Source organism: Procambarus clarkii, chromosome 50 (assembly GCF_040958095.1).
Source record: "Procambarus clarkii isolate CNS0578487 chromosome 50, FALCON_Pclarkii_2.0, whole genome shotgun sequence".
NCBI lineage: Eukaryota > Metazoa > Arthropoda > Malacostraca > Decapoda > Cambaridae > Procambarus > Procambarus clarkii.
Window position 1 is genome coordinate 26,458,493 of NC_091199.1, and position 14,028 is coordinate 26,472,520.

The 14,028-nt window shown below is 42.8% G+C and overlaps 2 protein-coding genes across 2 annotated transcripts in view; both read right to left on the reverse strand.

Annotated features, from left to right (window-relative positions):
- Positions 1-14,028, reverse strand: part of LOC138351625 (ficolin-1-like) — a 228,286-nt gene that overhangs the window by 188,244 nt on the left and 26,014 nt on the right. The window lies entirely within an intron of this gene.
- The window catches only part of LOC123747835 (putative golgin subfamily A member 6-like protein 19), a 33,930-nt gene continuing 30,860 nt past the window's right edge, over positions 10,959-14,028 (reverse strand). The window contains exon 5 of the mRNA XM_069303738.1: positions 10,959-11,155. Within this exon, the coding sequence (XP_069159839.1) occupies positions 10,959-11,155 (197 nt within the window). The remainder of the gene's footprint in view (positions 11,156-14,028) is intronic.

Consider the following 14,028-nt stretch of genomic DNA (forward strand, 5'->3'; position numbering starts at 1 on the left):
TCCATTCTGAGCTGTGGCTGAGAGCACGGTCGACGTATGCGTTAACAACACTCCTCTTGTACCTGTCGGGGCAGTCGCTTCAAATGCCCACTTGGGGACTGTAAGCTCCAAAAAACCCAGTATATAGGCAAGACAACAACATCTCTTTCTAGGCGTTTAACGATGCATAAGCAACAGGGCTCCATTAAGGAACATATAATCTCTTCCCATAACCAAACCATCGCCAGAGAAATCCTAGTAAACAACACAGAAATCATCGATAGATACAGCGATAGCAGGCGGCTTGACGTTTGCGAGGCACTACACATCAAGAAGTCAACACCAGCAATCAACAGCCAATTATTGCACAACTATTTTCTACCCACCTCAAGACTCCGCTCCAATATAGAAGCATCAAGAAATATGGACCAATAGGCTTTCTACAAACACTTCTATTCAATACCCATTGTTTCTGTTCTGTCTTGTGTTGATACTTTTAATACCCTATTAATATCCCCTCCTGTTCTGTCTTGTGTTAATGCCACATCACCCTTCCCACCTCACTCAAATGTAGATATAATATCAGAGAGACGTAAGTTCTAATCAGTTGTATATTTGTGAAGTCTTTGAAAATGTAATAAGTTTTACGAAACGCGCCCGTGTCGCGTCAGACTAGAAATAAAAATGAATTTTGGAGAAGTGATTTTTGATTTACCTCCAACAGTGAAGCGTAATGTACGAAAGATTGAGAAAATTCGTGTTAGAATTATTAATCTTACTTTTTCGGTCATATTTAATAATATATGTCTACAGGAAAGACTGCTACCAAAATATACTAATATATATATATATATATATATATATATATATATATATATATATATATATATATATATATATATATATATATATATATATATATATATATATATATATATATATACATATATATATTGGTGTATACTGGCAGCAGGTTTTCTTTCAAACATGTTTCATTGAATATGACCGCATATTCTGTATTTATTATTTTCTGGTTTAGGGCTTCTATCCCTCTAACTATTTTCTTAGCATCAGGGCTTAATTGAAACATATATATATGCGAACAAGCTTGAATGGTCCCCAAGCATATATGCAAATGAAAACTCCACAACCCAGAAGTGACTCGAACCCAGACCACATTGGCACCTGGTGTCACGGAGCCTTAATCCACTCAACCCAAAATCACTTGCATCCTCGGTCATTAGGGCGATAATTGAATCCCCAATGGGGGGATCACCCAGTTAGCCTGCCTCCTCGAGCAAAACACACCTATCACACAAATAGTAACAACAACAACACATCGGAAACGCACAAAATCAGAGCACAAATCATCAAGAAAATAGAAGAGGGAAATACCGCAAGTGTTGTTCGAGTGCTCACCAGTGACGAGAAAATTGCTGCTAGAAACTCTGCCACAGCATGAGCCCTGCAAAGTAAGCACCCACCCAGAGCCCAACGAGTCGACAACATCGTACTGCTACCAGCCGACATCATTTCAGACGCATTAACTGTTGGTGAATCTGAGGTCTACAGAGCAGCTCTTTCTTTTCCACCTGGGTCAGCAGGCGGCTTTACAGGATTAAAATCCCACATCAAATAAATATTAAATCCTGCAGTTGGTGATGCTGCACAAGATATTATGGAACTCACAAGGTTCGTCAACATGTGCCTGGCTGTTGATATATGTGAGGTCGTCAGGCCACTCTTTTTTGGTGCCTCTGTTCTCTCAACAAGAAGGGTGGGGATACTCAGGCCGATCGCTGTTGGCAACACTCGCCGACGCCTGGTTGCCAAGGCTGCCACGAGGGTAGTCAGCCAGCAAGTGGCTGAATTGCTGAAATCAATTCAGCTAGTATTTGGGATCCCCCACGACAGTGAAGCCGCTGCTCATGCAGCACTAGCATACATCACCAACATTTCTGATGAAAAGGCTCTGCTCAAACTGGATTTTAGGAATGCCTTGAACATGATCAGAAGAGATGCTGTGCTCTGTGCCGTACATTGCCATTTCCAGCCTCTCTACCCGTTCATACTATCTTGCTACAGTGGTGAATAAAAACTGCTATTTGGCGAATACGAAATAAGATCATGCGAAGGAGTTCAGCAAGGTGATCCTCTAGCTCCTTTTCTTTTCTGTTTAGTCTTAAAAAAATCCCTGAAAGCTTGTCCAGTGAGTTCAACATCTGGTTTTTGGATGATGGCATCATAGCTGGCCTCCTAGACCACGTCTTGGAAGACATCAGAAAAATAAGGGAGCAAGAAGTAACCCTGGGTTTCTTTCTGAACCCTTCCAAGTGTGAAGTAGTCTCCTCCAACCCAAACGTCATTGCTAGAATAAAGACTGCCTTGCCTGGAGCCCATGACATTAGGGCAGTGAACAGCACTCTCCTTGGAGCCCTCCCTCGGGTCTAATGCCATTGAGGAGACCTTTGATAAGAAAATCACAGACCTCAGAAGGATGGAAAGCAGGATAGGTGACATCGATGCCCACGACGCTTTTTATCTCCTCACTAAATGTCTATCCCTTCTGAGACTAACCTGCTTTCTGAGATGCACCCCATCCTACGACAGCCCAAATCTTAAAGAGTATGACCTATTACTGAAGACCATGCTAGAAAACGTTGTCAACCTCTCTCTCAATGAATGCCTTTGGAAACAAGCCACTCTTCCTGTCAGGCTCGGCAACTTGGGTGTCCGCACTGCCACCCAAATTGCTGTCCCAGCCTTCCTGTCTTCCTCCTCAGCATCAGATGACCTGGTTAAGGAAATTCTACCTGTCAACCAGTGGGACTTAGCAGGGATGCAGGACTCCCACTACTTGGAATGCGACACAAAATGGGGTACCTTGGCGGACTCAGCACTCAGACCAACCATGCTGAAGACCAAAAAAAATCCAGCTGAGACAGCCCCAGTGTAGACAAAGAAGCCACAGCTTTGCTGGAGGCAGCAACAACCTCCAGTGATCGTTCACGCCTCATAGCTGTGCTGGATCCCCATGCAGGGGGGTCATCTTTTTGACAGTCCCAATGTCTATGACAGGCACACGTCTTGATTCGCAGGACCTCTGTAAGGGCAGCTCCACACTGTTCATAGGTGTATTTGCGGCAAGGCAGATGCAGACGAAAATGGATTGCATGGCCTGCACTGTGAAAAATCAGGTGGGTGGCACTCTAGACACGACGAAGTCAATGATATCATTAAGAGGAGCCTTGCCTCTGCCCAGTGCCCAGCAGAGAGAGAGAACCCTGCAATCTATTGAACCATAACTCTGCTAGCTTTGCCGACTGACCAGACGGAATCACCCTTGGAAGGGTGTCAGACAGTTGGTGTGGGACTACACTTGTGTATCCACCCTGGGAACCATATACGTCAACGTCTCTGCTGGCTAAGCATGAGCCGCAGCAGCACACAGAGAAAGATACAAGTCGACCAAGTTCAGGGAATTAGATCACCTGTACAACTTCGTTCCAATAGGATCTGAGACCCAAGGTCCATCGGAAGAGAGTGCAAGAAGATTTCTTAAGTATCTTGGTTCCAGCCTCATAGACACTACAAGAGACCTTAGAACAGCACGTTTTCTCTTCCAGTGTCTCAGTGTCGCGATCCAGAGGGAAATGCCTGCTGTATCCTTGGTTCCTGCCCGGCGTCGGAGGAATTTGAAGAAATTTACAGCCTTTAGGAAACAAACTTTCCCTTATTTCCTCTTAATGTTCATTTTTTTTAAATACTTAAATATGTAACTGCATAACCTTGTATATTAAAGTGTACAACATAAAAAAGGGTGGTAGAAGAAATGAGCACTCATACTTATTCAGAGTTATATGACAAGTTTCTCTCTGAATGCTTTGTGTTCCCTTCTTCGTTCCCTTTTTATTTTTAATAAAAACAATTTATTGAAAATAAAGAAAATCACTCGGTCTATTAGGCAAATTGGGCCTTGCATAGTATGACGAGACGTCATAAAAAGAAAGGTGAAACGCCATGCAACCTCTGAAGAGTCAACTAACATAACACCTGTACCCACTATTAGACTTTTCTACAGGAACTTCTTTTCGGCTCATAAAACAGTGGAAAGGGTCCTGAAAGATATTATTAATAGGAGCGTTATCCCTACAGACAAGAATCAGAAAATACAATTGACAATTTACTGAATTCACGTATCTTTTCACGCTCCATCACATAGTGTCACACACCCTCCGTCACTATGTGATGGAGTGCGAAAAGATACGTGAATTCAGAGACAATTCTATAACCAATGTTCCAGCGATGTGTCAATATTTCATTCAAAATGATCTGCTACCAGAAATTTTAGCCAAATATCCCCAGTTTGCTAACTGTAGGTAGTAACTAAGTGATTGTAACCTATCCACCGCTGCCCACTGGATGGGGGGGGGGGTGAGCGGTGTACAGGACAAACATATCAATTGTGACACTAGTTCCCCACATGTTAGTTGCTTAATTTAGAAACTATACTTGTGGTCGATCTCGAACCCGTTGTTGATGTGACGACTTATACCGAATTTTGTAACTAGCTCATCAAGATTGTAACTTGCTTTGCTAAATGAATTGTGCGGTTCAGTCCCTGAGCCCATTATGTGCCTCTGTAACCCTTTCCACTACCGCCCACAGGATTGGTATGGGGTGCATAATAAATGAACTAAACTAACTAACTATAAAACAAAAAAAACGGCCAACCTACTCAGGAAAAACTCCCCAGACACCAAGGAAACCAACGTCATCTATGCCTTCAAATGCCCACTTGGGGACTGTAAGCCCCAAGAACTCAGTATATAGGCAAGACAACAACGTCTCTTTCCAGGCGATTAACACTGCACAAACAACAGGAGTCAATCAAGGAACATATAATCTCTTCTCACAACCTGACCATCACCAGAGAAGTTTTAACAAACAACACAAAAATCATCGATAGATACAGCGTTAGCAGGAGTTTCGTCATCAACGAGGCACAACACATCAAAAAGTCAACACCAGCAATCAACAGCCAATTAATGCATAACTACATTCTACCCACTTCAAGACCCTGAACCAATATATGAGCAGCATTAGGCCAATAGGCCCTCTGCAGTTACTTCCATTCTTATATTTTCGTACCGAGTTTATACCAATTGATTATACCCATAGACTCCTCAGACAAGCAAATCTTAGTAGGAGCTCCACCGCCGTAGCACAAATACGACACGTACTCGGTACAAGACCTCCTCATGGAGGCCACTTCATCAAACTCCAACGACATCTCGGCCATTTCAACACGCTGCAAGTCTCAGCCAAAGAAAAAACGGAGAACCTAGAGGTCTATACTAACCCACCAGCTCTATAACTGGCACAGCCAGCCCTCCGAAGCTGAAATCCACCATGAAAACCCCCATCCATCCACAGATCTCTAGTTTCAGCTATTGGAACTAGTAATAGCTGGAAAGAGCCTCCACTTACGGGCTATTCGAGCCCGTGCCACCTTTAGAGTGGCTTAATCTTTATCAATCAAATCAATCTGTATATCGCCACTACCAGTATTCAAGGTGCAGTATACTGAGGGCAAGACCTCGAATACCACAGCAGTGGATTTACTGTGTAATTACTATATGAGTACTGGAACACTTGATGATATATTGAACTTGTACCCAAGATTAACCATGTAATGTATCAGTTATACAATGTATGTATGTGATGTAACTATATAACCTGAGCTTGTAAAAGCACCTTCATCGCTTTCAGTGATTAAGTGCTTAATTGCACACTAGTCTCTCTATCAGCTATCTCACCCTGTCAGAGTAAAAGAGACAAATGTATGTGAATGCATGTGTGTGTGTGTATATATGTATGTATACATGTATGTATATATGTATATGTCCGTATACGTGTGTGTGTGTGTGTGTGTGTATGTATATGTATGTGTATAAAGTATATATATGGAAGCTGAACAGAATTACATTTCACCTTCGAAAATGCACATTAATGACACATCAAACACTTTATGTATGGCATACGTAAATCTGTGGATTTATGTATGTAGGTTAGCTTAGCATTTTAAAAGCACCGAATCACCTTCTGTGGTTGATTGTTCAATAAACCCTTGAACTATATGTTTAACACGTCTCTAACCCTGTCCATGGAGGACAGAAAAAATGTATATATGCTGGTTAGCATTGTAAATGTGTGGCCACGTCTGTGATAGGAAAAAAAAAAAACAACAACAACAGTGGACTTTGAAAAACAGTATCCCCAGTGTGGGATATTTTTTAACTTTCTGACGCACTAAAATAAGGCACTAACCTAGCCACTAGGAAACTGTTGTTTTCTTTGTGGGGTAGTGGACTGTACCTATTTTCTGTGTTCCTTAAGTGGCTCAGTTTTCAGAGTGATCCAACAGGAATGGTGCGGCCTTTTATTAACTCGTGGAAATGAAAAAATCTCCACTTATCACTCGGTAAAAAGTAATATATATAATGAAGCTAGCACTGATATAGTTAAAAATTTTGTTTAGCCTATCCTTTTGTTCTGGTAACTTGTCAAATTTGAATTATTAAAACAATGAGAAGATTCTTTAATGCTATGAATTTATCTATTGTAAATGTATACTTTAATTTGTCTTTAAGCAATTGCACTATATCAAATATATGTCAAACATTGATTAACTTAGTTAATATGATTTTATTTTAGTGCAAGTAATTTTCTTACTGAGGTGAGCTCATAAGCTCATGGTTATAACCGCAGCTGCAATTAGTTAGTTTAGTTCATTTATTATGCACCCCATACCCATCTTTTGGGCGGTAGTGGAAAGGGTTACAGAGGCACATAATGGGCTCAGGGACTGAACCCCACAATTCATTTAGCTAAGCAAGTTACAATCTTAATGAGCTAGTTACAAAATTCAATATAAGTCGTCACATCAACAATGGGTTCGAGATCGACCTCAAGTACAGGTTCTAAATTAAGCAACTGACATATGTTGAGAGCTAGTGTCAAAATTTATATGTTTGTCCTGCACACCGCCCCCCATCCAGTGGGCAGCGGTGGATAGGTTACAATCACTTAGTTACTACCTACAGTTAGCAAACTGGGGATATTTGGCTAAAATTTCTGGTAGCAGATCATTTTGAATGAAATATTGACACATCGCTGGAACATTGGTTATAGAATTGTCTCTAAATTCACGTATCTTTTCGCACTCTATCACATAGTGACGGAGGGTGTGCGAATAATTTTGTTGACACAGTTTACATTTGGTCAGGTCTACATCAACAGATAATGAGAATTCCCAGAAATACTTGTAACCGAGTCTAAGCCGAGCAGTAGTAACATCTCGAAGTCTGCTGATTTTATTGGATGATCCATAGATGTGTGGCTCCTCTTGCATGATAGTATGATGATAGATGGAATTTCTGGTGTCAATTTCACTTTGCCTCAGATCTACAAGATCTTGTTGAAGTTCTCGGTGTACTGTTGCTCTCAGATTGCTCATTGACAATCCAAGGTTACACTCAACGGCTCCTTTAAAGGCAGATTCTTTGGCTAACTTATCAGCTCTATCATGCATTCGGAAGCCAACATGAGATGGAGACCACATGAAATGGACTCTGTTACCATCCTTAATAATTTTGTTGTATTTGTGTCTAGCTTCGGACACGAGCATGTTACAGTTATGTCTTAAAGAGTTGAGAGCATTTAAGGATGATAAGGAGTCACTTACAATTAATGTATCAAGTTTGGAGACTTGTACACATTTCAGTGAAAGGATCAAGGCAAATAGTTCAGTCTGAAGGGTAGAGGCCCAGTTGTTTATACGGACTCCCCACTCAAAGTATAGGCCATCGCCCATTGTCAGGACAACTGCACTTCCAGCTGCACCCGTGGTGCGGTGTAGGGAACCATCAGTGTATATAATTTGAGAGAGAGAATGCTCTGTGGACAGAGCATCAATATGGCTTAAGGCGTTGAGCTTTGCCTCAAGACGAAGCTTGGGCTGATCTCTAATTTGCTTCTTGGGTGGAAAGGGAGGGATTAAAACTGGAAAGGGTGTAACCTCCCACGGTGCAGGAAAGTGCCGTTGTTGTTTCTCTTGGTACAAATCATGAACCCCATACATTCTGAGTTGAGTTCCAGTTGTTGTTATCCATTTGGAACAATGCTGATCTTCAATAAAGAAATTTTGGAAGACTTCTGTGCAAGGATAAGGATGAGTTAGCCTAAGCATTTTTATACCAATTTGACAGTTAATTTCAGTAACACGATCAACAACGCTCAGAATATTAAGTTCCTTTCTCATATTAAGTATCTTTGTGGTACGAGGGCACCCAAGGATTATCCTCAAGGCTTCGTTCTGCAATTTTTCAAGCCCTCCAAGCTTTCTTTCAGGCATCAAAACAAGCAGAGGTGCAGCATAATCCACTAAAGATCTGATGTATGCAAAGTACATCATTTTGACAATGCTGACATTGGCACCATAGCCTGAGTGATAACCTGCAACAGCCTTGAGAGCTCGGAGCCTCTCTTTATACTGACGACAGAGTCTGAATACAACAGGACCATACAGTGGCACCTCAAGGCCAAGGTATTTGAATCTGTTTACATAGTCAAGCTGGGAGCCATCAGACAGTTGCATCTTGCGAACAGCTCCTCCCTGCCTGGGTGGGCGCCGATTTAGTATCTTTGTTTTCTCTGCTGAGATAATTAAACCTAGGTACTGACATGAGTCTAATACAGAGTTAAGAGTGTTCTGCGTGTTAGCATACCCAGTGGTGTGTATCATTATATCATCAGCATAGCTAATGATGTGGACGTTGGGTTTGCTCGGTATAGAGTTTAACAGCGTGTTTATTAAGATATTAAATAAGGACTGAGGACACCACCCTGCGGGGTACCTAGTTCAAAGTCTCTTGTTACACTCCTATGCCCCTGGAAAAATACAGATGACTTCCTGTTGGATAAGTAACCCCTGATCCAACAAAGAAGCCGACCACCAATATTCATTCTTGCAAGCTCACTCAAGATAACATGTCTATTTGCAACATCAAAGGCAGACTTAAGATCTAGGAAGGTGGTATATGACTTTTCAGTGTGCAGGGTAAGAAAGGTGGTGATGCAATGATGCACACTCCTTCCATGCATGAAGCCATATATCTGGGGGGATAGCATGGTTCTTATTCTATGGAGGAGACGGTTTAGGACCATTCTCTCGAATGTTTTGCAAATGCAGCTAGTAAGGGAAATTGGGCGGAAAGCATTGTCTTGATTTGGCTTGGGAATTGGAATGATTATACTGTTGGTTCAAGAGATAGGAAGCTCCCCAGTAACATAGCTCATATTATACAGCTCAAGCAGGGGATTCCCTGGTACTATAGGGAGCAGACGCAATATGTCATAAGTGATACCATCTTCACCGGGGGATGTGGCTTTGCCTTGTTTAGGGCCGCAAGTAATTCAAACTCAGTAAATGGCACGTTGCATTCATCTTCCTTGTGGAGCATGAAGTCAACGAGCCTTTCTCGATCTCCGTAACCTGCATTTAATCTGAACTGTATGTCTGGGGGAAGATTATTGAAGCTAGAGGTGGTTGCCCAAGCATCGACTAACTCGTTTGCTCTGTGTAGAGGGTGAGGGTGTGCTACTTGGCCGATCTTATCGCCTTTAATTCTTTTAATATCCTTCCATGCCTGGCTGAGGGGGGTGTGAGAGTTGAGATTGTTAACAAAGCTGCAATTTAATGAGGTTAGTGGCACAAAAGACACCGGATCCAATCTCTAGTTACTACCACCAACCTCCCTTATTTTATTAAGATGCAGGAACGGATCTCAGTTTGTTAGTATTAAGATTTAGCCTTCTTGTAGGGCCAGAGCTTGTAGTGTTGTTCACTAGTGATTTTGGAATGGTGTAGTCTAGTCTATGCCGGCTTCTGGTATTGTGGTGGGTATTGTGCCGGCTTCTGGTATCTGGGAGTCCGGTGTTGATCACAATCCATTCACAGTTTATGGTAAAACACGCACTTATTTCACATTAAACAGAGTGCCTTAATGTTTCTACCCATTTATGTGTAGTTTTACCCCAACGTCCTAATCCTTGAATTCGTGGCAGAGTTTCTTATAAACAGTGTGTGTGTCAAAACTTTTGTGACGGTGTGGTCACACACTTCTATCACTGTTTCTTGGCAAGACATCCTTATTTCACATTCACAGAGTACCTTGATGTTTATACACATTTATGTGTAGTTTTAAACCGCCAACTAGGAGGTTCACAAAAGACAAACGATTAAAACTAAGCTTGTACAACCATGGAGTGTCCCCCCATGAGGTGGTGGCACCTTGTTTATTCTGTGTGAGGGAGTGAGGCGTCGCATGCTGTGGCGACGATGTGATCACACACTTCTTTCACTGTAGCAAGACCCACTTATCACTTAAATAGAGTGTCTTGCAGTTAATACACATTGTATGTGCTGTTTACACCACCAATCAGGCCCACGGATGCTAAACGGCTACAAATAAAGGTGCTTCAACACCGTGTTGCTGTTGTCGATTATAGGGGCGACGACGATCGTGGGATCGGACGCGGCCTGGCGTACCCGTAAAGTGTTAATCGTGAAGCCCGGAAAGGTAAAATGCCAAGCCGAATTGTGAAATGAGTGATCCCAATAACTGGAAACTAATATGCCTCACGGTAAGGAAACACAGACATTTCATGCTATAATTGTGGTGGTAAATTTTCCACACCCAGCTCAAGACACAAGATCTGTAACCTAGACGTAGTCTATATAACCGAACTGCTATTTCCCTATGGATTCATTTTGGAATATTTAACCTGTCTAACTTGGAGACCTGAAGATACCATATTGCAGAGGGCGAACCTTCTTCTACTCTCTGTTGTAGATGGGCTTTGTTGATGTGTGTGAGTTTTCTGGTGATGCTGTTGTTTATGTACTCAAGGATGGATTAAATTCGTTTGTGGATCATTGAATGACGATTGGCCAATTTATCAGTTTCACCGGCTTTCTCATTTAATGGGATTCCAACATGGAATGGTATCCGGCTTAAGATGATGTTGAGTCCTTTCCCTGTATCTACTGCTTCTAAATACAAAATTGTGGTAATTATATCCACGTTGTCTTTGCAGACTGCATATTTCTGGACTGCCAAAAAGCCTTTGATACAGTACTGCACACGATACTGTTATTCAAACTCGAGAGGCAGGCGGGGGTGGGAGAAAAGGCCTTAGCGTGGATAAGGAACAACCTAACAGGAAGGAGCCAGAGTTACGGTAAGGGGCAAGAAATCGGACTGGCGAACAGTAACGATTAGAGTACCTCAAGGATCGGTGCTGGGACCAATTCTATCTCTAATATCTGTTAACGACATGTTTACAGGAATAGAGTTATCATGTCGATGTTCGCGGATGACGCTAAGTTGACGAGAAGAGCTGTGCCAGATGAAGATTGTAGGATCCTCCAAGAGTACTTGAACAGGTTGCAGAGATGGTCAGAGAATTGGCAACTGGAGTTCAACACGAGCAAATGTAAAGTTATGGAAATGGAATTAAGTGATAGGAGACTACAGGGGCAGAACACAATGAAGGGAAACTGCCTACCTGTGTCAATTCGAGAAAGACCTGAGCATGGATGTATCACCTAATCTAACTCCTGAGGCACATATAAATAGGATATTGACAGCAGCATACTCTACTCTGGCATAAGACAGAGCATCATTCATAGATTTAAATAAGGAAGCATTTAGGGCACTTTACAATGCCTATGTGAGACCAGTCTTAGAGTATGCCACCCCATCATGGAGTCCCCACCTGAAAAAACACAGACTCGTCCCAGCGTTACAAGGGATGGGGTATGAAGAGCGCCTGAAGGAACTGGGCCTTACGACACTAGAAAAAAGAAGGGAGAGGGGGATATGATAGGAATATATAAAATACTGATGGGAATTACAGGGTGGAAATGGACGAAATGTTCACACGGAATAGTAACAGAATGAGGGGACATGGTGGAAGCTGGAAACTCAGACGTGTCACAGAGATGTTTGGAAGTTTTCTTTTGGCATGAGAGTCGTGGAAATATGGAATGCACTTAAGGAACAGGTTGTGGAAGCAAACTCGATTTATGATTTTAGAACTAGATAAATATGATAAATAAGGAAATATGATCGGAGTCATTGTTGTAAACAACCGATGGCTCGAAAGGCGGGATCCAAGAGTGAATGCTCGAACCTGCAGACACAAATAGGTGAGTACACACACACACACACACAGACACACACACACACACACACAGACACAGACACAGACACACACACAAACACACACACACACACACACACACACACAGACACACACACACACAGACACACACACACACACGGGGGGCCTCGTAGCCTGGTGGATAGCGCGCAGGACTCGTAATTCTGTGGCGCGGGTTCGATTCCTGCACGAGGCAGAAACAAATGGGCAAAGTTTCTTTCACCCTAAGTGCCCCTGTTACCTAGCAGTAAATAGGTACCTGGGAGTTAGTCAGCTGTCACGGGCTGCTTCCTGGGGTGTGTGTGTGTGTGGTGTGGGGGAAAAAAAAAAGTTGTTAGTAAACAGTTGATTGATAGATGAGAGGCGGGCCGAAAGAGCAAAGCTCAACCCCCGCAAAAACACAACTAGTAAACACAACTAGTAAACACACACACACACACACACAGACACACACACACACATACACACACATAAACACACACACACACACACACACACACACACACACACACACACACACACACACACACACACACACACACACACACACACACACACACACACACACACACACACACACACACACACACACACACACACACACACACACAAAAGAAAAATGTCGGTGAACGACCAAGTGACAAGACTAAGGAAGACAGAGGGGGCATATACTGAAAGTGACAAGGAAATCTGCGAGGCACTGAATGCCAGTTTCCATGGAGTGTTCACTACCGAGCCTGAGCAGCTCCCATTGTTGGAAGGGGTTACCCTAGATGAAAGACTATCAGATATAGAGGTGACAGCAGAGGAGGTAATGAAACAGTTGACAACTCTAGATGCAACTAAAGCAGTTGGACCAGACAAAGTATCACCGTGGATACTAAAAGAAGCAGCACAGGCTCTCAGCGTGCCTCTGGCAATGATCTTTAATGAGTCACTTATGTCAGGAGAATTGCCCAGTTGCTGGAAGAAGGCAAATGTCGTGCCGATCTTCAAGAAAGGTGAAAGGGAGGAGGCACTTAACTATAGACCTGTATCACTGACAAGCATCCCCTGTAAAATACTGGAAAGAATAATTAGGCTACGACTGGTTGCACACCTGGAGAACATTAGGATTGTGAACAAACATCAACATGGGTTCTGGACAGGAAAATTGTGCCTAACAAACCTTCTGGAATTCTATGATAAAATAACGAGGATAAGACAGGACAGAGATGGTTGGGCAGACTGCATATTTCTGGACTGCCAAAAAGCCTTTGATACAGTACCGCACATGAGACTGCTGTTCAAGCTCGAGAGGCAGGCGGGGGTGGGGGGAAAGGTCCTAGCATGGATAAGGAACTACCTAACAGGAAGGAGCCAAAGAGTTACGGTAAGGGGCGAGAAGTCGGACTGGCGAACAGTAACAAGTGGAGTACCACAAGGATCGGTGCTGGGACCAATTCTATTTCTTGTATATGTTAACGACATGTTTACAGGCGTAGAGTCCTACATGTCGTTGTTTGCGGATGACGCAAAGTTGATGAGAAGAGTTGTGACAGATGAGGATTGCAGGATCCTCCAAGAGGACCTGAACAGGTTACAGAGATGGTCAGAGAAATGGCTACTGGAATTCAACACAAGCAAATGTAAAGTTATGGAAATGGGACTAGGAGATAGGAGACCAAAAGGACAGTATACAATGAAGGGGAACAGCCTACCTGTAACGACGCGTGAAAGAGACCTGGGGGTGGACGTAACACCTAATCTATCTCCTGAGGC